The sequence below is a fragment of the Bufo bufo genome, chromosome 3 (genome assembly GCF_905171765.1).
Source record: "Bufo bufo chromosome 3, aBufBuf1.1, whole genome shotgun sequence".
Lineage (NCBI taxonomy): Eukaryota > Metazoa > Chordata > Amphibia > Anura > Bufonidae > Bufo > Bufo bufo.
The window spans coordinates 146,857,415-146,884,982 of NC_053391.1; the positions used below are offsets into that span (position 1 = coordinate 146,857,415).

The window sequence follows — 27,568 nt, forward strand, 5'->3', positions numbered from 1 at the left end:
TGCAGGGCTCTGGCAGTGCTCCTCCTGTTACTCCTTGCACAAAGGCGGAGGTAACGGTCCTGCTGCTGGGTTGTTGCCCTCCTACGGCCTCCTCCACGTCTCCTGATGTACTGGCCTGTCTCCTGGTAGCGCCCCCATGCTCTGGACACTACGCTGACAGACACAGCAAACCTTCTTGCCACAGCTCGCATTGATGTGCCATCCTGGATAAGCTGCACTACCTGAGCCACTTGTGTGGGTTGTAGACTCCGTCTCATGCTACCACTAGAGTGAAAGCACCGCCAGCATTCAAAAGTGACCAAAACATCAGCCAGGAAGCATAGGAAATGAGAAGTGGTCTGTGATCACCACCTGCAGAACCACTTCTTTATTGGGGGTGTCTTGCTAATTGCCTATAATTTCCACCTGTTGTCTATCCCATTTTCATAACAGCATGTGAAATTGATTGTCACTCAGTGTTGCTTCCTAAGTGGACAGTTTGATTTCACAGAAGTGTGATTGACTTGGAGTTACATTGTGTTGTTTAAGTGTTCCCTTTATTTTTTTGAGCAGTGTATGTTCCAATGTCTTTTAATGATCTTCGAGATGTCTGTGCTGTGTTCCGTATATGTAGAGATAAATGGAATTCTTTTCATAATAATACGGGTCTGCTTTTTAGAGGTTAATGCATGATCCCTATCTTGGATCCTATCCCTTTGTTGCTTCAGGAGTCTATACGGATAACCCTGATCCAGAAATGTGTCTATCATCACATTTAAAGTACTATCAAGCGCACCTGGATCTGAAGTAATACACTGTGCCCTAATGAATTGTGAATAGGGTAAAAATTTAATCATAGACCTTGGGTGGTTGCTATTGTAATCAAGGAGAGAATTTATATCAGTCGGTTTCGTAAATACTTCCGTGCATAGTTTACCATCAGAGAGGATAACCTTAGTACCCAAAAATTGTATCTCATTGTGAGAGTGCACTAATGTAAATTGTAAAGTCAAAAAACAAAATGGCTGCACACCGTTATATATACAAACAATAGAGCTAAGAAATGGGGGTCATTCTAGATAAAAGTGGTACAATACCGGCATTGTACCACTTTTATCTAGAATAACGCCCATTTCTTAGGTCTATTGTTTGTATATATAACGGTGTGCAGCCATTTTGTTTTTTGTAATTATGTTTGCTTCATTGATATGCACCTGTGATTCTGAAGGTTCTAGTCTAAATTTTCTTGCAATATATTGAGGGTAGCACCTCTTTTAGACTGAACATGCCCATCTACCTGGGACTTCTGAGCAAAGTACGTTTGTAGCTTGTTCCTACACTGCCCTGAATATTGTAGGCTTAAGTAAGTCCAAAGTGAGGCAGTATCTTTAGTGATAGGGACCCCTCTGCGGAAGCCACCTTGACGCCTGGCAGATGGGCCCGACACGCATGTGCGCTAAGAGCTTCCATTATTCATTTATAGTCGGTATTGTACCACTTTTATCTAGAATGACCCCCATTTCTTAGCTCTATTGTTTGTATATATAACGGTGTGCAGCCATTTTGTTTTTTGTAATTATGTTTGCTTCATGGATTTGCACCTGTGATTCTGAAGGTTTTAGTCTAAATTTTCTTGCAGTAAATTGTAAAGTGTCATCAATACTATTCAAAGAGTCATGAAACTCTAATAATTGCGTCAGAGAACCGGCTCATATGAGGAAGATGTCGTCCACATAACGCCACCACGTCAGAACATGTCTGTATTGGTGGGAAACATAGACAACATCCTCCTCATAGGTCCGCATATAAATATTAGCGTAAGTTGGGGCCACATTGGACCCCATAGCCACGCCTTGTCGCTGTATATAATATTGATCTTGAAACAAAAAATAATTATGCCGCAACGTTATCTCCAACAATGTTAGAATAAACTGACATGCCTGTTCCGGGAAAGAGGAATGTTGAAGCATATGTGACACAGCTTTAAGTCCCTTACAGTGGTCTATGGAGGTGTAAAGCGAGACCACATCAAATGATGCCAAAAGGACCTCATCCGCATGTGATAAATCAATGTTATGTAATTTTTTCAAAAAATCTGATGTATCCAAAATATATGAGTCAGCTCCAATGGCAAAACTCCGCAGTATCTTGTCAAGAAAAACAGCAATATGGCTAAAGATTGAGTCAGAGACAGACACTATGGGACGACCAGGTGGATCAATCAAGGATTTATGGACCTTTGGTAATATATATATAACCGGAGTAACTGGATGTGTTACTGTAAGATAGTCCTTGAGCTCTGAATCAATAATCCCAGCCACAACTGCTTCCGTTAATACATTTCTAATCTTGTCTGCTATCTGAAACTTAGGATCAGCATCAATCAGTGTATAGATACTGGTGTCACTTAATTGTCAAGATTTCAGCAATGCACTTGTTCGTATCAAGCACGGCAACAGCCCCACCCTTATCCGCGTCACCGTGAGGCTGCTGTCGCCCATTAACTCCTTTTCTTAACATATATATATATATATATATAGCCTTTATGCCATTAGCCCCCATTATCAGCCCTTATGCCATTAGTCCCCATTATGCCTTATTAGCCCCATTATGCCTCATTAGCCCCCATCATCAGCCCTTATCCCTCTCATTAGCCCCCATTATGCCTCATTTGCCCCATTATGCCTCATTAGCCCCCATTTGCCCCTCATTAGCCCCCATATGCCTCTCATTAGCCCCCATATGCCTCATTATCCCCATATGCCTCATTAGCCCCCTTATGCCTCATTAGCACCCATATGCCTCATTAGCCTCCATTATACCCCCAGCAGCCTAATTTTTTATAAAATAAAAAAACACTTACCTCTCTGCTCCTGGATGCCGCACCTCCTCACCGCCTGTCATCCTCTTCCTCTTGCTGTCGGCTGTTCTCTGAACTGGCGCGCACAGCGTGACGTCACAAAGCGCCTCACGCTGTGCGCAGCCCTGCACAGCCGACAGCCAAGGACCAGGAAGCGGTAAGTACATAGAGTTCACCGTTTCCTGGTGCTCCGGTACTAATGAGCGCTTCCAAAATGGAAGCGCTCATTAGTAATCGTCGGCCAGCAGGCTTGATTAGGGTGTGCCCAGGCACACCCGGCACACCCCGTGCGCACGCCTATGACACAGATACAATTTATTGAATAATTCCAGATGCTGGTTTGAAAATTGTAGAATATTTTTTGTGGGACAACCCTCTTAATGCTTATAATAATGGGTAGAATTAGGGTTTCACAACTCCCTTCCCATAATTCACCTTCCCTCTCAACCTCTGGATGAACTTAATGGACTTAATTTTTTTCCCAACAGTATTAACTATGTAACATGGCAATTGGACCTGCTTATGCATAAAAGTGTAGGGTCATAAGGATCTAAAATATCCCCGGTACTAAAGTATTAATGTGTGCCTTTTTTTGCTGCACAGTGAGACTTAGATTGGTTCATTGCGTTAAAGGCATACAGGTACTCCAGGATTGACCTATTTGTTAATTCTTGCTTTCCTCCACCCCCAAACCTGTGAAAGGAAGCATACTTACCTGTTCCTAGCTGCTCAGTTCCTGCTCTGTGGGTGTCTGGCTGTCTTCACTGCGCTTTGGTCCCCGCATGTATGCTTTCCTTCATAGGCACAGGGAAGTGGGGGTGGAATTTAAACAAGTAAATCCTTCTCATCCCCTTTACGTTACCACTTGTTCAGTGTATTGGATGATTAGAAGAAACATGGCATTCCCCCTTTAAATTTGTCTCAAGTCTGCAAATTAAAATCAACCTAGAGGAAAAAGTAAAAGTGAAGTAGTGATCACAGTCCCCCTGGTGACTGTACCGGTTATATCTTTTATCAGTACCATTCAGATGAGTCAGGTACAACCCAAGTTTCTCTATTGCGCTTGGACAAGTGATTTACGACCTGCTTTTATATCCTTTGGTTGATGTTTAGCTGAACTTGCCTTGTCTTTAAGATATGCACAGCCAGGTATAAGAAGCTCAGAGCAGCAGAGTCCACCTCCACTTTGTAAAACATTTTTTAACAACTTTTCAGCATTACTGTAGATCTGCCTATTGAACGACACTGACTTCCTCTGGAGACAAAAATAAATCAGAGTGAGCTCTGGACTGTCAGATATAGCACAAGAAAGGCAAGGAGCAACAGGGAGTAGAAGAGAAAAGTGTCCCCAGAAAGTTGAGGACAAAATGGATACAACACAACAGACGTCGGTGACTCCAAATGTAACTAAGCCTCCTTTTAATCCAATCTGCGGAACCAGACAAGCACCATACACATATGAAATTATTCAACGTAAGTACAAATATCTCTACTTTGGTGTTTTAAACATAATACAGCCATAATAATTGTATTTTTGAATATATTGTAGGATTTGTAAGTCATGCACTAGTATTACCACCCGGTGACCAGAACACTTTAGCAATATTCCGTTCTCATAAGGAAACAAATGATGTTATCAGTAGACGAGTCATTAAGACAGGTAGAATAGCTTATCTCAGCTACAGAGAGTTCAAATGTACACACGTGAATGCAGAATAAATGTATATCGGAAAGAAAACTGTACAAAATTGCAATGTTTGTGGGATTATTGGAATAAGGAGAAAGACTAATAAGGAGAAAGGCTGTTCAAAAATAGTGGCTTTGTCAGGCTATGTTGATGTGGCAAAATCAACAGCAGAAAAATCAGTGCAAATAAATCCCAGAATCGGCAGCTGAAAATAAGTTGTTTATTGTGGTGGTTTTGTCATTTGACATCTGTGTAATTGACTCCATTAACATATGCAAAAAAGCTTCTGCTCATAACAGACACCAAAATGATGTCCCATATTTGTCATTTGACAGCTTCCAAAGCCACCCTACAGACCCCATTGATGTATAATGGGCTCCTTTGAGGTTGTGTCCTAGTTTACATCATGGTTTTTGTTGTGTTGACACCAGTATTAGTGTATATAGAGCATTATTGTTGTCCTCAAATTTCATGAAATTGACAGAGCCTCCAAAACAAATGAAAATATAGCCTGGAACTAATTCTTGATCATTTTCACAATGGATAATATCTGGGTGCCAATGTGAGAGCAGGATGCACAAATTACATTTACTACTATACCATATAATAGGTTTTTCTTGAGGTGATTATTAGGATTATTGAATACCCTGAGGGCCAAAAGATGGGGAAGAGTTGAGAAAAAGAAGGGTGCGAAGTTGTGCCACGGTATATTCATGTGAGTAATGCTTACTGACTGCACATTAGATTAATTACAGGAGATCCAACTAACTCTAATGTTTGTGAGTGCAGCATGGTTGTCCAATTACATCTGCCATCAGGTGAAACAAAATATGAAATCTTAGAACTTGACATGCTAAACCTTGTGTTCTCCCAGGAGATAAGTTCTGCCAAAGGTTCCTTAAAGGAAACTTGTCAGGTTAAACATTGTTTTAGATCTGTATACAACTCAGCTTAAGCTACTACAGCTTCGAACATGAGACTACCATAATTTTATAATCATCTTGGCTTGCAACTATTTAGCATATGATTAGTTATCCAGATTATTGTCATGTAACTACATTGTTATTGTTTTGCTCCTAAAATTCAAACTTAAAATTTTTATTATTTTGTAAATTCATCTTTGGCTTTCAACACTGCCTGAATCCTTCTGGGCATGCTCTCAATCAGATTCAAGCATTTCTCGACCGAAATCTGCTCCCAGGTCTCTTCTACGCGTCCCAGTGTTGGTGCATACTGGTCAACTCACTTGTGTACAAATACAGCCTTTTCTTCAGCTCTGCCAACAAGTGTTCGATTGGGATGAGGTCTGCGGGAGCCAATCCAGCACCTCAACTTCATTGTCATTGAACCAATCTCGATGCTTCAGGTCGTTGTCCTGCTAGAACACGATGTCGTCCTTTTCATACCCATAGTACTTGAGTGTATGAAGTAACTCGTCTTGTAGAATACTCACATATAGCTCACATTGAGACTACCATCGATCCTGGTCAAGTATCCAATGCATTTGGCTGTAAAACAATCCCATATCATCAGGCTTCCTCCACCGAACTTGACAGTTCCTTCAATTTCTCGATCCATTAGTCCCCTTTTTCCTTGTATCTTCCAGGCCCATTTGCACCCATCAGAGCCCAGTCTATTGACTTTTGTCTCATTGCTCCAAATCACCCATTTCCAATCTTCTATTGTCCACTGTTCATACTTTTTTTTAATTGAAGTTGAGGCTTCTTCACCTTTTTTCAGGTCGCCATTCCAGATTTTTGTAATGCGTGTCGCATGGTGCTTGCATGGACATCTATGATCTCACTATTACAAGGCATGCAAACCGCCTCAGCTGCCTTGTCACGCCAGAACTTGTGATGAGCTGACCTGTTGACTCCGATATTTTGCCTGGACATCCACCTCTTGGCTTTGAAATGGATGGACTTTATTTCGTATTCTTCCAGCTGTCATGGCACTCACATGATGCAGTTTGGCAATTTTCTTGGCCGAGAATCTCTTTTCTTGGGAAATCTTCTTCATGGCTGTTCCTGGATTCAAACCAGAGACCTTTTGCTTGGGAATCAACATAATAACACAGTGAGCTATTAGAGAATGTGAGAACAGGTTGTAATTTGTAGTATACAAGAAGAAGAGTGTTCCACCACCAGGAGCAAAACAGTAAGGCCCCTTGCAGACGAGCGATACGTATTAGGTCCGGATGCGTTCAGTTATAAATGCGTGATTTCACAAGCAAGTTCATTCGATTTAGCCTGGGATTGCGTTCAGTTGTTCAGTTTTTATCGTGCGGGTGCAATGCGCATTGATGTGTTTTTTCACTACCGTAATAAAAAACTTAGCAACCATCCGTGAAAAAACGCATTGCATCCACACTTGATTGCGGATGCAATGCGATTTTCATGCAGCCCCATTCACTTCTATGGGGCCAGCTTTGCGTGAAAAACGCTGAATATAGAACATGCTGCTATTTTCACAACGCTTATGTACACAGACCCATTGAAATAAATGGGTCCGGATTCAGTGCGGGCGCAATGCGTTCGCATCACGCATTGCACCCGCGTGGAATACTTGCTCATGTGAAAGGGGCCTAACAATGCAGTTACATGACAAGAATCTACATAACTAATCATATGCTAAATAGTGGCAAGTCCAATTTATGTATGAGATAGCCAAGATGACTGTCTATAAAATGATGGTAGTCTCACGTTCGAAGCTGTAGTGGATGGTGAGATATAGTATGCACTATCAAGCATTCAGTGGTAAGGTACCCTTATTTATGCAATCATTATGTACCACCTAAGGAAAGCTTTATACAGAAATCCAGATGAAGCTGGAAGGTGGGACATTTTCCTCTGTCCCTTTCAACTAGTCTTAAATGAAAAAAATATCTAGCTTTTTGTGTACTTATTTGCAGACCTATTTGTTTCCATGACTGCAAAACAAATTTGTTTTTCTTCCATACGACCCTATCCCACCCCAATACTCCAATTTCTACTCTCTGTAGGTTTGCAAAAAGAGTGTGCAGATTACTCACAGGGTTTGTTTGTACTCAGTTACCATGAAGATGTAAATGGGGTCCTTTATCAAACTGGTGTAAAGTAGAACTGGCTTAGGCTACTTTCACACTAGCGTTCGGGGCTCCGCTTGTGAGTTCCGTTTGAAGGCTCTCACAAGCGGCCCCGAACGGATCCGTACAGCCCCAATGCATTCTGAGTGGATGCGGATCCGCTCAGAATGCATCAGTTTGGCACCGTTTGGCCTCCGCTCCGCTCAGCAGGCGGACACCCGAACGCAGCTTGCAGCGTTTTCGTGTCCGCCTGGTCGTGCGGAGCCAAACGGATCCGTCCAGACTTACAATGCAAGTCAATGGGGACGGATCCGTTTGATGTTGACACAATATGGTGCAATTTCAAACGGATCCGTCCCCCATTGACTTTCAATGTAAAGTCAGGAGTCCCTATTAATATACTATCAGATCAGAGTTTTCTCCAATCCGATGGTATATTTTAACTTGAAGCGTCCCCATCACCATGGGAACGCCTCTATGTTAGAATATACTATCGGATTTAAGTTACATCGTGAAACTCAGATCCGACAGTATATTCTAACACAGAGGCGTTCCCATGGTGATGGTGATGCTTCAAGTTAGAATATACTGAGAACTGTGTACATGACTGCCCCCTGCTGCCTGGCAGATGCTGCCAGGCAGCAGGTGGCAGCCCCCCCCCCCTCCTGTATTTAACTTATTGGTGGCCAGTACGGCCCCCCCTCCCTCCCCAGTATTAATTGTAACCAGTGCGGCCCCCCTCCCTCTATATTCATCGGTGGCCAGTGCGGATTCCAAGTATTGTGACCAGTGCGGCCTCCCCTCTCCCCCCCCCCCTAATTAAAATCACTCCCCGCCCATCATTGGTGGCAGCAGAGAGTACCGATCGGAGTCCCAGTTTAAATCGCTGGGGCTCCGATCGGTTACCATGGCAGCCTAGACGCTATTGCAGTCTTGGCTGCCATGGTTACTTAGCAATAAATAGACGCATTATACTTACCTGAAGAGCTGCGATGTCTGTGTCCGGCCGGGAGCTCCTCCTACTGGTAAGTAAAAGGTCTGTGCGGCGCATTGCCTATAGCACAGACCTGTCACTTACCAGTAGGAGGAGCTCCCGGCCGGACACAGACATCGCAGCTCTTCAGGTAAGTATAATGCGTCTATTAATTGCTAAGTAACCATGGCAGCCAAGACTGCAATAGCGTCTTGGCTACCATGGTAACCGATCGGAACCCCAGCGATTTAAACTGGGACTCCGATCGGTACTCTCCGCTGCCACCAATGATGGGGGGGGGTGATTTTAATTAGGGGGGGGGAAGAGGGGAGGCCGCACTGGTCACAATACTTGGAATCCGCACTGGCCACCAATAAATATAGAGGGAGGGGGAGGCCGCACTGGTCATATTTAATACTGGGGAGGGAGGGAGGGGGAGGCCACACTGGTCATATTTAATACTGGGAATCCGCACTGGCCACCGATGAATATAGAGGGAGGGGGGCCGCACTGGTTACAATTAATACTGGGGAGGGAGGGGGGGCCGCACTGGCCACCAATAAGTTAAATACAGGAGGGGGGGGGGTCTGCCCCCTGCTGCCTGGCAGCATCTGCCAGGCAGCAGGGGGCAGTCATGTACACAGTTCTCAGTATATTCTAACTTGAAGCGTCCCCATCACCATGGGAACGCTTCTGTGTTTAGAATATACTGTCGGATCTGAGTTTTCCGGAGTGAAAAATCAGATCTGAAATAAACAGTTATGCAGACGGATCCGTTCTGAACGGATGCAAGCGTTTGCATTATAGGAGCGGATCCGTCTGTGCAGACACCAGACGGATCCGCTCCTAACGCAAGTGTGAAAGTAGCCTTAGTTGCCCATAGCAACCAATCAGATTCCACCTTTCATTTTCTAAAGGAGCAGTCAAAAATGAAAGGTTGAATCTGATTGGTTGCTATGGGCAATTAAGCCAGTTCTACTTTACACCAGTTTGATAAATAACCCCAATAGTTTAGGCATAGCAGCTGTAGGCACAGACCAGTAGGCTGCTTTTTTAATAAGACTAAATATAAAATGTCCTAATGTTTTATTTTATATTAGAATGTAGTTGTGTACATATTTTATTAAAGCTAGACCTCATCAATCCTCTCTGCATCTGAGGTGTCTTCACCCTGTCTGGATCACCCACTAAATGATTACAGTAATTCAGGCTTCGCATCATATTTAAAGGGGTTGTCTCACTTCAGCAAATAGCCTTTATTATGTAGAAGAAGTAAATACAAACCACTTACTAATGTATTGTTATTATCCATATTGCTTCCTTTGCTGGCTAGATTCAGTTTTACATCCCATTATACACTGCTCATTTTCATGGTTACGACCACCCTGCAATCCAACAGCGGTGGCCGTGCTTGCACACTATAGGAAAATGCACCGGTCTAAGTGTGCTCCCATGGTCCTGGGCACCAGAGACGCCGGCACTTTTTCCTATGGTGTGCAAGCACGACCACCACTGATGGATTGCAGGGTGGTCGTAGCCATGAAAATGAGCAGTGTATAATGGGATGGAAAAAAAATTCCAGCCAGCAAAGGAAGCAATATGGACAATCACAATACATTAGTAAGTGCCTTGTATTAACTTTCTCTACATGATAAATGCCCCTTACTGAAGTGAGACAACCGATTAATTCTGAGTGATCCTGACTGAATCTAAAGCTAAAACCCAATATAATCTATATTATATATACATATAATAAGTTCCAGGTGTAGCGTAGGCTATAACCTCGGCGCTGTCATCACATACAGGTCTAGTACAGAAGTCATTTATGGGTTAATACATTTTATTCTGCATTGGCACTGATTTAGCATAAAAGAGAAGGTAAATAACCTGTGATGACAGAACGCACTGCTGACACACCTCTTTATGGCGTTCCTCGGCTTTATTAAAGGTGATTGACATGTGTAAAACTCAACTTTAACCTTTCCCATACTTCTCACTCATTGTCAGTCAGCAGCTATTACTCCTGATAAATATTCAGAGTTTATGATACACTCAGTGCTGCCATGTGCCCTGCACTCTGCGATATTGTCAATCTATGTGTAAAAGTATGACTTAGGCCTCTTGCCCACAAACGTAAGGGCTCCGTGCCCGTGCTGCGGACCGCATGAGGATCTTGAATGGGGTCCGCGATCCATCCATTCCGCAAAAAGTTAAATTTTTATGCGCAGCAAAAGAACGGAACAGAGCACCACAGAAGCACTCCGTAGTGCTTCTGTGGGGTTCCGTTCCGTGCTTCCGTTCCGCACCGCATCTCCAGATTTGCGGACCCATGCAGAATGCACACGGCCGGTGCCCCCGTATATTGCGGAACCGCCGTATGCGGTCCGCAGCATGGGCACGGAGCCCTTACGTTCGTCAGCAAGAGGCCTTAAAGTGTATTAAAGAAATATGTTCCTAAATGTTTTGTTTTTCTTCTTGACACCACATATGACAGGCTTGATGAACTCCGACTGCACCTACTGTAAATATACAGTATATTTTATATATTGCCAGCTAGCGATCAGTTGATATGTTGGATGACGAATTGCTGCCAATCTCTAAGAATTCAATAATTTGGTTCTTTGTGCTAGAAAACATAGTTTTCACGCCTGAAAATCATTTCATATCTGAAAATATGTATTGGATGGATTCTACACCATTGATTCAAGCTTTTGTGATATACTGTACAGCTTGGCATTTTCCCGACTTGAAAACCCCTTTTCCAATGCATGCCGCCCAATCAGCTAATCGCTGGGGGTTCAGCGACTATTCAAATACTTCTCCACTGTGGCCAATAGAGAAGGGTCCCAAGCGGGGGACCCCACTTCCATGATTTCCATGTGCCTTAATAGAGAAATCTCTATGCAGGTTTATCTATGTATGTACAGTATATATCTGTCTGTCTGTCTATGTTTAGACTTCATGCACAATAAGGGGAACTCATCAATGCATTTTATTAAAAAGTTGAAAATTATGGCACACACTACATTTGTGCCATAATTTGTGACTTTTTTGAACTTTTTTCAGATTTACTATAACTTCCACCAGATATTGGCGGTATCAGCCTCTTAATAAATTAGGCACATCTTGCTCCAGCACACAGGGCATCAAGACTGACATATGGGAATGCCAGTGTTGATAATTGCCGAATATAATGATACCTTTTACTTAGCAATTTTCTGCTTCAGTCTGGAGAAAAAGTACTTTTAATCCATATGCAAATGAGCAGTTAAGTGCACTGAGGGCAGACCTTAGCCACTCTGTGCACCCTTGCTCTCCCTGCTTCCTCTGCAGGATCTCCTTCTTCATTGATAGGGCCAGGTTCCTAAATAGTCATCATGCTTTGCTGTGTCAAGCAAGAAGCAAAGGGAGGGGCTGCTAGAAGAAGCAGGAGGAGCACTAAGTGAAAGGTACCATTACATTCAGCTGAGCTCGCAGTGAATGTCCTGGTGACAGATTCCCTTAAAGAAAAGACAATGGGGGTAATTTATTAAACTGGTGTAATGTGGAACTGGCTTAGTTGCCCATAGCAACCAATCAGATTCCACCTTTGATTTTGGACAGCTCCTTTGTAAAATGGGCAACTAAGCCAGTTCTACTTTACACCAGTTTAATAAATGACCCCCAATGTCTTCAGCCTTCTCCATATTCACCATCTTGAGCTGTTGATGACCCTGGTGCATGCACTCTGACAGATATTGATGCACCACCACCTTGCCCTCTGTGCACCGGTATTTGTTTAATGAAGGGCAACCTCTCTTACAGTAATGCCATGCTGTCATTAGGGATCAAGTGAAGAACTTGTCAACTGTAAAATAAAATGTGTGCAAAATATTTGGGCGTATTCATAAAACTATAACCCCCCCCCCCCCCCCCCCGCCTTATAACAGGACAGTAGGGCAAGTGTGCCATCCATTTTTTGCTAATGTTATAATGATTGCCAAAAGGGAGGAACTATGTGCCAGTCAAGAGGAAGGGATAGTTGGCCAATATGTTTCCATCTTCACCAGGCCCCATGCCAGTTGCATGGTCTGCTTCTGTGGTATATATACCGTTGGATGATGTTCATCCTCACTTTATACCTTCAGGATACCGACCACATTCTTCTATTGTCGACTTGTTTCTTGCATATGGTATTCCTATATAATTATGCAGTCTGCAAAATGTTACAGTAACATCTTACAAGGTAATAAAATTATCGCCGAGAGAATGTCTTGACTGTGCAGCTTGGATACAAGTTGGATCATACTGTGCTGACAATCATTTTTATCATTTGTTCCTCCAGAGCTGGACGTCACTGGAATGCTGCTGTTTGCTGTTTTAACATTTATGACACTAGTCAGTGTGCTGATATTCCTAGAAGAAGTATACTACATATACAGGAAACTATCCGGACCCAAAAAGGAAATCATTATCTGGGTGAACGCTGCAGCACCAGTATGTAAAACTGAATATATTGTATAATGTACACTGATCAAAAATATAAACGCAACACTTTCGATTTTGCTCCCATTTTGCATGAGCTGAACTCAAAGATCTGAAACATTTTCTACATACACAAAAGATCCATTACTCTCAAATATTGTTCACAAATCTGTCTGAATCTGTTAGTGAGCACTTCTCCTTTGCTGAAATAATCCATCCCACCTCACAGGTGTGGCATATCAAGGTGCTGATTAGACAGCATGAATATTGCACAGGTGTGCCTTAGTCTGCCCACAATAAAAGACCACTCTAAAATGTGCAGTTTGATCACACAGCATAATGCAGGAATCTCTACCAGAGCTGTTGCCCGTGCAATGAATGTTCATTTCTCTACCATAAGCCGTCTCCAAAGGCGAGAATTTGGCAGTACATCCAACCTGCTTCACAACCACAGACCACGTGTAACCACACCAGCTCAGGACCTCCACATCCAGCATGTTCACCTCCATGATTGTCTGAGACCAGCCACCCAGACAGCTGCATCAACAGCTCGGTTTGCATAACCAAAGAATTTCTGCACAAACTGTCAGAAACCGCCTCAAGGAAGCTCATCTGCATGCTCGTCGTCCTCATCGGGGTCTGGACCTGACTGCAGTTCGTCGTCATAACCAACTTGAGTGGGCAAATGCTCACATTCGATAGCGTCTGGCACGTTGGAGAGGTATTCTGTTCATGGATGAGTCCCGGTTTTCACTGTTCAGGGCAGATGGCAGACAGTGTGTGTGGCGTCGTGTGGGTGAGCGGTTTGCTGACGTTAATGTTGTGGATCGAGTAGCCCTTGGTGGTGGTGGGGTTATGGTATGGGCAGGCGTATGTTATGGACATCAAACACAGGTGCATTTTATTGATGGCATTTTGAATGCACAAAGATACCGTGATGAGATCCTGAGGTTCACTGTTGTGCCATTTATCCACGACCATCACCTCATGTTGCAGCATGATAATGCCCCATATTGCAAGGATCTGTATACAATTCCTGGAAGCTGAAAACATCCCAGTTCTTGCATGGCCAGCATACTCACCGGACATGTCACCCATTGAGCATGTTTAGGATGCTCTGGATCGGCGTATACGACAGCGTGTTCCAGTTCCTGCCAATATTCAGTAACTTAGCGCAGCTATTGAAAAGGAGTGGACCAACCTTCCACAGGCCACAATCAACAACCTGATCAACTCTATGCGACGGAGATGTGTTGCACTGCGTGAGGCAAATGGTGGCCACACCAGATACTGACAGGTTTTCTGACCCTGCTCCCCCCCCCCCCAGTAAGGTAAAACTGTGCACATTTCAGAGTGGACTTTTATTGTGGGCAGTCTAAGGCACACCTGTGCAATATTCATGCTGTCTAATCAGCACCTTGATATGCCACACCTGTGAGGTGGGTTGGATTATCTCTGCAAAGGAGAAGTGCTCACTAACACAGATTTAGACAGATTTGTGAACAATGTTTGAGAGTAATGGGTCTTTTGTGTATGTAGAAAATGTTTCAGATCTTTGAGTTCAGCTCATGCAAAATGGGAGCAAAACCGAAAGTGTTGCCTTTATATTTTTGTTCAGTGTATATAGATTTTATAATGTGTGCCAGCTTTAAAGGGACATTTCTGTCAAAAGGGGTACTTTTTAAAAATTCAATATAGTTTTCATATATTCATAGAAAACCATATATTTTTTTTATTTGGCTGTTTTTATATAGGGATCTCCTTGCTATTTTAAAGCTGCCAGCAGGGAAAGATTCTATCTGTTAGTAAAATTGTAGATTAGTAGAATCAGGATAACAGTATGACTGTTCTATCGTTCTCTTGATAGGCCTCGATAAAGATTTCCACAGAGGAGCATTGCATGTATAATGAATGGTCTCTAATTTAGCTGCTCATTTCCCCTTCCCTCTCTGGCTGAGGTGAATGAGTCTGACAGAGAAAGTCAAGCAAATCTGTCTATTGTACTAAAAGGCCAAACAAAGGAGGAAATAAAGAGCCAGGAGAGGAAATATATGCACTTTTTTTGTTAAAAAATAAATAAATAAATATATATACACTGACGAGCAAAAGGGTAACAATGTTTTGAACTTTTGACTTTCAGGAATGTGCGAATGTGAGACTACTATATATATATATATACAGTACAGACCAAAAGTTTGGACACACCTTCTCATTCAAAGAGTTTTCTTTATTTTCATGACTATGAAGGCATCAAAACTATGAATTAACACATGTGGAATTATATACATAATAAACAAGTGTAAAACAACTGAAAATATGTCATATTCTACGTTCTTCAAAGTAGCCACCTTTTGCTTTGATTACTGCTTTGCACACTCTTGGCATTCTCTTGATGAGCTTCAAGAGGTAGTCCCCTGAAATGGTCTTCCAACAGTCTTGAAGGAGTTCCCAGAGATGCTTAGCACTTGTTGGCCCTTTTGCCTTCACTCTGCGGTCCAGCTCACCCCAAACCATCTCGATTGGGTTCAGGTCCGGTGACTGTGGAGGCCAGGTCATCTGGCGCAGCACCCCATCACTCTCCTTCATGGTCAAATAGCCCTTACTTTCAAAGTTTTCCCAATTTTTAGGCTGACTGACTGACCTTCATTTCTTAAAGTAATGATGGCCATTCGTTTTTCTTTACTTAGCTGCTTTTTTCTTGCCATAATACAAATTTTAACAGTCTATTCAGTAGGACTATCAGCTGTGTATCCACCTGACTTCTCCTCAATGCAACTGATGGTCCCAACCCCATTTATAAGGCAAGAAATCCCACTTATTAAACCTGACAGGGCACACCTGTGAAGTGAAAACCATTTCAGGGGACTACCTCTTGAAGCTCATCAAGAGAATGCCAAGAGTGTGCAAAGCAGTAATCAAAGCAAAAGGTGGCTACTTTGAAGAACCTAGAATATGACATATTTTCACTTGTTTCACACTTGTTTGTTATGTATATAATTCCACATGTGTTAATTCATAGTTTTGATGCCTTCAGTGTGAATCTACAATTTTCCTAGTCATGAAAATAAAGAAAACTCTTTGAATGAGAAAGTGTGTCCAAACTTTTGGTCTGTACTGTATATATATATATATATATATATATATAGACACACACCGTATATACTGTAGATATTCACATATAGGTTCAGACATGGCTTTAAAATACAGCCTGATCCCATCATAATCATATACTGTCATATGAGAACATATGATTTTTCTGTATTGAACTAGGAACAGCACTGTGGCCTATTGGTTACTGCACTCCTAAGTTTTTATCAAAGCAGGGAAATAGCAGTAACTATTTGGAATTTGTGTATTGTCATTGCACTTTTGTTAGTTTTGTCTGTTGGCTCTATATTCCCATCCCACTCCAGAAACGTACTGAAATGTGACCTGACTTTCTACGCAATTGTCCACGGTGCTTGTTTTTGTTTGAGCAATGATTTTAAAAATACTACCAATTAATTAAATGGACTCTGACACTGCCCAATCACTGCTCATAGTGTCAGAAGTGAAGGAGCATGCTCCATTACCAAAGGGAATAGTAACATCCAGGTGTCAATTTACTTCTATATGAGGCGTAATAGAGCAACGACACAGTGCTGAGTTCTAGTAAAATTTCTCCAGCTTTGTTATTTCATGAGGAACGCAATAATTTAGGAAACCAGACTCATCAGAAGAGAGGACATTGTCATTTTAATGTACCTGAAAAAAATATTAATCACTACATTTAGCAATAACTAGAAAAAAAAAATTGGCTACTTTCACATATGCATGTACTTTTCCGGTATTGATATCCGGCACAGGGAGAAAAACGCTTCTGTTTTGTCCCCATTCTCTGTCAATAGGGACAAAACTGAACTGAATAAAAATAAGTGCACCAGAATCCGTTTCGTTACGTTTGGTTGAGTTTCCATACCAGCATGGGATGTGGAGCAAAACAGATTTCTCGGACACAATAGAAAACGGATCCGGCACCCATTGACTTACAATGGTTGTAATGCCTGATCCATCGTTGCTATTTGAAAGATAATACAACCGGATCCATTCATAACAGATGCAGCGGGTTGTATTATCTAAACCGGAAGCGTTTTTGCTGATCCCTGCAGGATCAGGCAAAAAACGCAAGTATGAAAGTAGCCTTACACATCTGTGTTTTAACAGTCTGTTCTCTTCTTTTACAGATAATAGCTATGACAAGCTGTGTTGGAATGTGGATTCCTAGGAGCACAATGTTTACAGATTTTACTGCCTCTGTGTAGGTATTAGAAGCTCGGTCACTTACGTGTACGGAAATACTTAAAGGGGCTGGCCACTATTACTGAAGATCAAATACATGTATCTAGTAATGAGCATCATTGAGCCATGTGCGCCAATGTCTGATGCCATAATATGCCAAGCAGAGCTTAGGATGCAGTGTCAGCACAAGGGGAACTGTTAATTAATAGCAGGGGCTATTTCCCTCTGCAACGTCCCCTGCTACAACGGCTGGGATCAGTTACCTCCGCTGTAGACATTGGCAGGAGGCTCCCTCTGTAAGACCATCATTGCCTTTTCAATGCAATCACAGAGTGCTGATGGTATGCCATATCGTAAGTAAAAATATCGTAAGTAAGCCCTTTTTGCCGTTCACGGCCCCACGAATCCAAGATGGCTGAGGCTATTTATAGGGGCTGGCTGCTGATTGGCTGCATGCATGGCATTGTGGGTGATCCCTCGTTCCCAAAGTTCCTTGCTCCATGTCCTAACATGTGCAGCAGCCATTTTAGGAAAAAATGTGATTCATTACCATGAAGCGTGAGGAAAATCGGATTTGGTGTGAATCGAATAATAATTCCGGAAATTCGGATTGAATTATACTTTGTCAGCTTCGATTCGCTCAAATCTAGTCATATGTATTCTCAAATGGCCCCGAAAAAAATACAATTATCCTGCAAAAATAAAGCTCTCATACAGCTGCATCAACTGAAAACGAAAATTGTTATGGGTCTTAGTACACTGCTCAAAAAAATAAAGGGAACACAAAAATAACACATCCTAGATCTGAATTAATTAAATATTCTTCTGAAATACTTTGTTCTTTACATAGTTGAATGTGCTGACAACAAAATCACACAAAAATAAAAAAATGGAAATCAAATTTTTCAACCCATGGAGGTCTGGATTTGGAGTCACCCTCAAAATTAAAGTGGAAAAACACACTACAGGCTGATCCAACTTTTATGTAATGTCCTTAAAACAAGTCAAAATGAGGCTCAGTAGTGTGTGTGGCCTCCACGTGCCTGTATGACCTCCCTACAACGCCTGTGCATGCTCCTGATGAGGTGGCGGACGGTCTCCTGAGGGATCTCCTCCCAGAATTGGACTAAAGCATCTGCAAACTCCTGGACAGTCTGTGGTGCAACGTGACGTTGGTGGATAGAGCGAGACATGATGTCCCAGATGTGCTAAATTGGATTCAGGTCTGGGGAACGGACGGGCCAGTCCATAGCATCAATGCCTTCGTCTTGCAGGAACTGCTGACACACTCCAGCCACATGAGGTCTAGCATTGTCTTGCATTAGGAGGAACCCAGGGCCAACCGCACCAGCATATGGTCTCACAAGGGGTCTGAGGATCTCATCTCGGTACCTAATGGCAGTCAGGCTACCTCTGGCGAGCACATGGAGGGCTGTGCCTAATTTCCACCTGTTGTCTATCCCATTTTCACAACAGCATGTGAAATTGATTGTCACTCAGTGTTGCTTCCTAAGTGGACAGTTTGATTTCACAGAAGTGTGATTGACTTGGAGTTACATTGTGTTGTTTAAGTGTTCCCTTTATTTTTTTGAGCAGTGTATATTATTTATATTGCAAGTCGAATGGTATAAAAGTATATCCTCCCAAAAATGGCAAAATGACAAAAAATTGATTAAAAAAAATACTGAATACCTTATATGTAATATATACTTCAATTTTAGTGTCTGTTTGTTGCAACTGAATCTAATATACAATATTAAGGGGCAAATTTATCAAAAATGGAAAAAAATTACTTTCTTTGTTGCTGAGAGCAACCAATCACAATGCAGCTTTCGTTTTACCAGAGCAGTTTAAGAAAAGAAAGCTCAGCTCTGATTGGATGCTATGGGCAACAAATATAGTTTTTTTTCTGAGACAGTTTTATAAAGGAAGAAAACATAAAGCTCTCCAATATTGAAAAATGAGTTTGAAACGTCACTGACGCCAGCAAAATATATTGGCTGCCATTGATCATGTGACTCTATGGGCACCAACAGAGGTCAAATCATTATTTCAGGTGCCATTTTCACTCATGTCATGATATAACTGCGGCAAAGTGGGCACAATATTCAGCATTATCTCTTCTCTATTAGGTTTCTGGCTGTACTTATACACAAATTTCAGATAATGCTGATAAGTGAAAGTGGTGGTAAAAAAGAATTCCTGAAGAAATACGCAGATACAAAGCTTCAGCTCCACACAGGTCCATTGTGCTGCTGCTGTGTGTGCTTTCCAAGGAAAAATATTCACAGGTTGGTCTACACGTAATTTATGATATCATCAAACTGTGCTATGGTATATATGGTGTATTATCGTGAGATGGGAAGTTCGGGAAAAAAAATACTTAAAGGGGTTATCCCATGATTAATAGTGATGGACGAACATTCCCTTTAATGGCAGGCGAACCTGAAAAACCTTTAGGTCATATTTGCAGCCACCAAATACTTACTAGAAGTGCACAAATAGTCCCACAACATGAACAGTGACATACCAGAGGGGGATCAGGGGGAAAAATTCCCACAAAAAATATGTATTTTAATCAGGGGCCATTTTTATGCGTCTTAAATGGAAATTCTCAAAAATGTGCCCTGCTGGAGCCTAGGTAATTTTTAGTTTAGGCCACGGAAGTACAGGCCCCAAAAATTAGGCATTCATCTGACAGAAAAGAACAAGTGATTATGTGGCTGGAGGTATATTAGACAGTCAGTGGATAACAATTTTACTGTAGGCCAGTACAGGCCCCCAAAAATAGGCATTCACCTGACAGAAAAGAACAAGTGATTATGTGGCTGGAGGTACATTAGGCGGTCACTGAATAACAATTTTACTGTAGGCCAGTGGAGTACAGGCCCCAAAAATTAGGCATTTACCTGACAGAAAAGAACAAGTGATTATGTGGCTGGAGGTATATTAGACGGTCAGTGGATAAACATTTTAGTGCAGGCCAGTACAGGCCCCAAAAATTTGGCATTCACCTGACAGAAAAGAGCAAGTGATTATGTGGCTGGAGGTACATTAGGCAGTCACTGATTAACAATTTTACTGTAGGCCAGTGGAGTACAGACCCCAAAAATTAGGCATTTACCTGACAGAAAAGAACAAGTGATTATGTGGCTGGAGGTATATAGGGACAGTCAGTGGATAACAATTTTACTGTAGGCCAGTACAGGCCCCAGAAATTAGGCATTCACCTGACAGAAAAGAACAAGTGATTATGTGGCTGGAGGTACGTTAGGTGGTCACTGGATAACTATTTTACTGTAGGCCAGTGGAGCCATTCTTTGTTCTGAGTGGTGGTGGAAATGTGTGGGCTGGCATGAGGAAATTCAATTACACGTGGTCGTCACAGGTGTTGAATTCCTCCGAGATCCATGTCTCATAGATTTTTAGAAATGTGAGGTAGTCCACACTGTCGTGAGCTAGGCGAGTGCGCCTATTGGTCACAATCCCCCCTGATGCCCCTAAACGTCCTTTCGGACAGGACACTCGACGAGGGGCAAACCAAGAGTTCCATGGCAAATTGTGCCAGCTCTGGCCACAGGTCAAGCCTGCACACCCAGTAGTCCAGGGGTTCCTCGCTTCTCAGAGCGTCCACATCGGGCGTTAACACGATGTAGTCAGACTGGTAACATGTCCGCCATTTTGTGTTTGTACCGGGGGGTCTAAGTACGTTGCCATCCAGTACTGGTCCTTACCCCTTTATGCTTTTTACACGGGGGTCCATCCTCAAACACTGGCGCTTGAAGGCCCCCATTTGCATTAAATTGGAAGCGGTGGAGCTCCCTGGCTTCTGCTCATCGCCCAGGAAAATGTCATCCTTGGTCTCCCCCCAGCCACGGACAACACCAGGGATCCCCGAAAAGTTTAAAGTCCCCCTCAAAGCCTGCTCTTCTTGCTCTTCCTCCTCCCTCCTCCCTCCAGCCACCATCTTCCTCTGACTCCTCTTCAGACTCCTGCTGTCTCAGATGGAGTAGCCCTCCATGGGAATTCATTCAGCATTCCTCATCTTCCAGCTCCTGCTCCTCGACGGCTTGATCAATGACACGTCACAATGCATGCTACAGAAAGAAGGTGCAATGTACAATGTCACTGATGGTACCCTGGCTGCGACTGACCAGTTTGGTGATCTCATCTGCATGCGTTGCGCATAAGCAGCCACTGGCGCGGTGAAAAGAAACCAAGCTCCCCAGAACCTGTCCTGCTGCAGAGTTCGAAAAGGTAGTCGTTAACGGCACTTTGCTGCTGGAGCAGCCTATCAAGCATATACAAGGTGGAGTTCCAGCGCGTCGGGCTGTCACAAATCAGACGTCTGACGGGCAGGTGGTGTCTCCGCTGAACGTCAGCAAGGCGAGCTATGGCCGTGTAAGATCTTCTAAAATGGACAGAGATTTTCTTGGCCTGCCACAAGACGTCCTAGACCCCGGGGTATTTGGCAACGAATCTCTGCACGACTAAGTTCAGGACGTATGCCATGCACGGCACGTGTGTCATTTTTCCCTGTTTCAGCAGTCTCAGCATCCTGGCACCGTTGTCGCACACCATTTTACCAACTGTCAACTTGAGCAGGGTTAGCCACTGATCGGCCTGTGACCGCAGAGCTAAAAGCAGTGAGAGACCGGTGTGGCTCTTGGCTTCCAGGCACAACAGCCACAGCACAGCATGGCAACGTCTCACCTGGCACATTGAATAGGTTCTGGGGAGTTTGGGGGGTGCAGGCGGTAGCAGTGGAAAAGGAGGAGTCAGCCGAGGAGGAGACGGAGGATGGAGTAGGAAGAGGAGAAGAAGAGGTAGGCCTGCATGCAATCCGTGGCGGTAACACCAAATCCACACGGGGGGCCACGGGTTACATGCTTGACGGCTGTCAGAAGGTTGACCCAGTGGGCAGTAAAAGTTATGTACCTTCCCTGCCCATGTTTGCTAGACCACGTCTCTGTGGTCAGATGTATCATGGCACTGACACTGTGTGCCAGAGATATATTAAATTGCTGCTGAACGTGGCAATATAGCTCTGGGATGCCCTTCTGGGAGAAATATTTCCTTCCGGGGAACTTCCTTTGCGGTGTCCAATGGCCCCAAATTTTCTACAGGCCTCCGAGTCCACCGGTTTATATGGCAGTAGTTGGTGGGCTAGCAGTTCTGACAAGCCAGCGGTCAGCCATTGGGCAAGAGGGTTATCTGGCGTTATCAACTTTTTACATTTGAACATTTGGGCCACGGAAGCCTGCCTTCTGCCAGATGAACGCGACAACGGCACGGTGGAAGGTGGAGAGGCAGGACGTGAAGCGCCGGGAGTGTGGCTTTGTGGGTTCTGACGGCTTTGCTTCCACTGGGCTCGGTGATGGGAGGCCAGGTGCCTTCTTAAGGCGGTCATCCCTAGGTGAGTGTTGGGCTTACCACGACTTATGCGTTGACAGCACAGGCTGCAGATGTCAGCAGCTGACACATTAAAAAAGCCCACACTGTGGAGCCATGTGTCGGCATCCTGGGAGCGCAAGATGTGACCGTGCATGGTGGATGGCTCGCTCCAGATACATTTGCAGTCTGCTTTTTGCCTCCTGTGCACTGCGAGTTCTGCCTGCTTCTCCTCCTTCTCCTCCCTATCTGCTGCTCCATCTCTCCCTCTGAAATCCCTTCCTCTCTTGTGGGCACCCAGGTGACGTCCATCGACACGTCATCATCGTCAACTTCACCACCACTGGCATTAGAGATCAAGGAGTAGGCAGCAACAGCAGGGAGCATCCTCCTTGGGCTGATCTGGGTACTTTAATCAGACCGCTGGGTGGCGGCCGTTGCTACCTCCTCTTCCTCATCTGATACCAGGAATGGCTGCGCATCGGTAAGGTCTGGGAATGGATGGAAAAATAATTCCTCTTACTCGAGTGGAGGGGCTATGGTGGTGGTGATGGTGGTATCTTTGGGGGTGCACACAGCAGAGAGTGAGAAGGGTGCAGATACAGAGGATGAGGTGGGTGCAGAAGCGGAAAGCTGAGTTAGCCACTTAACCAACTCTGGTGCATCCTTCAACATAATCGCACGCACCTTCTCCAACTTCCCACTTAGGCTCCGGCCTGGTGCACCTTCCCGACCCTACCACCCCTGCGGAACGGCCTACCTCTTCCTCTGCTTGTCATTTTCAAAATAACCCTGTGCCAAAGTCCCTAGAGAAGAGCAGTATTTGTGGAAGCAGGTATATCGCAGGCCTCAAACAGTATTTGGTGGAAGCCAGTATTTCGCACCCCCAAATCAGCATTTTGTGGAAGCAGGTATATAGAACCCCTTAATCAGTATTTTGTAGAAGCAGGTATATTGCACCCCTCAAATCAGTATTTTTTGGAAACGGGTATATAGAACCCTTGAATCAATATTTGGTGGAAGCAGGTATATCGCACCCCTCAATCATTATTTTGTGGAAGCAGGTATATCAAACCCCTCAATCAGTATTTTGTGGAAGCAGGTATATCGCACCCCTCAATCAGTATTTTGTGGAATACGGTGTATCGCCGGCCTCAATCAATATTTGGTGGAAGCCTATGTTAGAAAGTATATTATATGTATATCACACCCCTCAGTATATCACAACTATCGATAACACATCTATACCAGTCCTTAAAAGGACTTTTGTGGAAATATTAGCTAGTGTTTGGTGTTCCTAACAGTCTTTCCCTGCTCCACAAAGCAACCTCTCCCTACACTGGCAAAACACAGAATGTAAAATGGTTGCCAGATCAGGTTCTGTTATAGGGTGGGGGTGTGTCCATGTACTGAAACGTCTTAATTGGCTATCCTATCCCTGATGGATGTGTCATGGGTCAAAGTTCAGTGCAATACAAAAGAATATGACGCATGCGAACATCGATATATTTTCGCATGTTCGGCGAATCGCGAACGAGCAAAGTTTGCCGCGAAATGACCGCCAGGCGAATCGCAAGGCTATCTCTAATGATTAATGTAAAAAATGGAAATCAGACATAATATAGTACATGACAATCTCTTTCTAACAAAGCTGGAACCAGCCCTGTACCTCATATGGATCCAGAGATCTCCCCATTCATTGATCTGCTAGATTTTTTTGAAGCTGGCAATTCAAGGGGAGTATCTTTTCTGCTGCAGCTGAGGGAGCGTGTCCATGCTTTCCCTATTACAGCTCAGAAGCATGGGTGTAGGAACCCCCAAAAATCTGGGGGGGGGACAGCATTTTTGCTCGCCGGGTATATTCTTATTCAGTAAAATGCGGGTTGTTTATATCGTTAAATTTTAAGTGTGTGTGTGTGTGTGTGTGTGTGTGAACCACCCCACACACACACTTACAGTTCTGAAGACTCAGGGGTGCTGACAGGCTTGGCCGGGCAGAAGGAGTGTGGGAGACTGTGAGGCCTTTTTCTCCAAGCTGCTCCGGATCAGTGCTCTGGGCAGCTGGGCTCCGGGCTGGAAGTGGGCACAATAAGAAAAAAATTTTTTTCATTACACCTCAGGTCAGACCACCAATCAGACCCCCAATGTTAATCAGACCTCAGCTAACAGCCCCAGTAAGATCCCCAATGTTAATAAGACCTCAGATCACACCTCAGCTCAGACCCCGATATGAATGACCCCCAATCAGACCTCAGATAAGAGCCCCATGCCATGCCTCATAGCAGCCCCCAGTGCCTCTCATCAGCCAGTAATAACAGAACCCCCCCAATCATGTGCCAGTAATAACAGACCCCCCCAATCATGTGCCAGTAATAACAGACCCCCCCAATCATGTGCCAGTAATAACAGACCCCCCCCAATCATGTGCCAGTAATAACAGACCCCCCCAATCATGTGCCAGTAATAACAGACCCCCCCAATCATGTGCCAGTAATAACAGACCCCCCCAATCATGTGCCAGTAATACCAGACAGACCCCCAATCATGTGCCAGTAATAACAGCCCCCCCAATCATGTGCCAGTAATAACAGACCCCCCCAATCATGTGCCAGTAATACCAGACAGACCCCCAATCATGTGCCAGTAATACCAGACCCCCCCCAATCATGTGCCAGTAATACCAGACCCCCCCAATCATGTGCCAGTAATACCAGACCCCCCCAATCATGTGCCAGTAATAACAGACCCCCCCAATCATGTGCCAGTAATACCAGACAGACCCCCAATCATGTGCCAGTAAGACCAGACAGACCCCCAATCATGTGCCAGTAATACCAGACCGACCCCCAATCATGTGCCAGTAATACCAGACCGACCCCCAATCATGTGCCAGTAATACCAGACCCCCCCAATCATGTGCCAGTAATACCAGACCCCCCCAATCATGTGCCAGTAATACCAGACCCCCCCAATCATGTGCCAGTAATACCAGACCCCCCCAATCATGTGCCAGTAATACCAGACCCCCCCAATCATGTGCCAGTAATAACAGACCCCCCCAATCATGTGCCAGTAATAACAGACCCCCCCAATCATGTGCCAGTAATACCAGACAGACCCCCAATCATGTGCCAGTAATACCAGACAGACCCCCAATCATGTGCCAGTAATACCAGACCGACCCCCAATCATGTGCCAGTAATACCAGACCCCCCCAATCATGTGCCAGTAATACCAGACCCCCCCAATCATGTGCCAGTAATACCAGACCCCTGAATCATGTGCCAGTAATACCAGACGGTCCAGCCCCCCCCCCCCCGCCTCCAGCCATGCCCATGTCCCGCCTCCACCCCTGGTCGCTGTCACACCGCGATCGTTACGCCCCTGAAGAGGCTCATTAGCATACTATAAGTCTTTATTTTAAGAGAACGGCGGCCTGTGGCAGGCAAGGAGTTATAGAACACACTGTTATGTACTGCTCCAAAAGAAGATACAAGCGGCACTTCTGCTCTCAGTGATGCGGTGCGCGTGTCCCGGAGAAGATCCACAGATAGTTGTATAGTAAGGACCAGCACTCGCTCTAATAGTAATTTCAAGTAGATTTAATGGTCACATACAAGTGATAAGTGACGCGTTTCGGCTACTGTGAGCCTTTGTCAAACATAATGGATACAAGTTGCAAACAATTCAAATAGCCCGCGGTGGAGCCGGAAATGACATCAGGTTACCATGACAACGTTGTAAACAGAAGACACAACAATGCAGAGATAATGATTAAACAAGTGGATGAACAGATAACTATCATTGCTTAACAGGGCACCATGCTTTTCAGTGCTACATTCTATTGATCATCATAATATTATTATAGTATAATGTTCCATACTGGATGCTAGAAACTGTAGCAAACTTATACAGAAGAAAAAAGGAAAAAAAGAACATAATTAATACTCAGTGCACCATGCTTTACAGTGCCACATTTTGCTAAACCTTATATAATGATGTAAAATACTGAATGCAGAGGTGCTACAATTTTGCGTGGTAAACTTACGCCCTGATCAAGCACTAAATGACACGGATTGGAGTCAAGTTCTCTGTGAAAGAAAGAAAGAGGGAACATGTTGAAAGGGTTACTGCACACTGTGGCTTACAGAAAACTATTTACATCATAATCACGATTTAATCCCTTTGGTTCTAGGGTTTGCAGGCGATGAATCCAAAAGGCTTCTGTTTTTTTGAGCATCTTTCACCTGTCTCCTCCTCTCCTGGGTAGTGATACGTGCTCTATAATCTGGAAGCGCAGCTGGGAGATGGCATGTCGGTGTTCCTCAAAATGATATGGGATGGGGAGTAGTAAATTTTTCTTTCTAATGGTAGATTTATGTTTGCAGAAATGGTCTTTCATCCTCATGGAGGTCTCACCGACATACACAAGACCACAGGGACACTTCAAGAGATAGACCACGAAATTGCTATTACAGGTAAAGAAGCCATTTATTTTACATTTTTCCCCTGTGTACGGGTGGGTGAAGTGTTCTCCTTTAATAGCACTAGAGCAGTGTATGCATTGAAGGCATGGGTATGTCCCATTCTTGGGTGTTGAGAGGGTGGCCTGGCGCAGGGTATGTCTGTCGCTACCTACATCAGCCCTGACTAAGATGTCTCGGATATTTTTACACCTTTTGTAGCATATCATAGGTGGGGATTGAAATTCTGTGACATTGGGGTAAGCTCTGCTGAGAATACTCCAATGTTTATTGAGGATAGTCCTGCATTTATTGACCCAAGGGTGGTATTTCACCACAAAGGGAACTCGTGGCTGTTTATCGCTAGTAGTAGAGCTGTCTTTAGGTGGTTTCGCCTGTTGTGTATTTA

The 27,568-nt window shown here is 44.0% G+C and overlaps 1 protein-coding gene across 1 annotated transcript in view; it reads left to right on the plus strand.

Moving 5' to 3' along the window:
* Positions 1-4,121: 4,121 nt before the first annotated feature.
* The window catches only part of LOC120993274 (organic solute transporter subunit alpha-like), a 54,420-nt gene continuing 30,973 nt past the window's right edge, over positions 4,122-27,568 (plus strand). The window contains exons 1-4 of the mRNA XM_040421822.1: positions 4,122-4,312; positions 12,888-13,039; positions 17,251-17,324; positions 19,438-19,596. Of these exons, the coding sequence (XP_040277756.1) occupies positions 4,207-4,312; positions 12,888-13,039; positions 17,251-17,324; positions 19,438-19,596 (491 nt within the window). The 5' untranslated portion in view covers positions 4,122-4,206. The remainder of the gene's footprint in view (positions 4,313-12,887; positions 13,040-17,250; positions 17,325-19,437; positions 19,597-27,568) is intronic.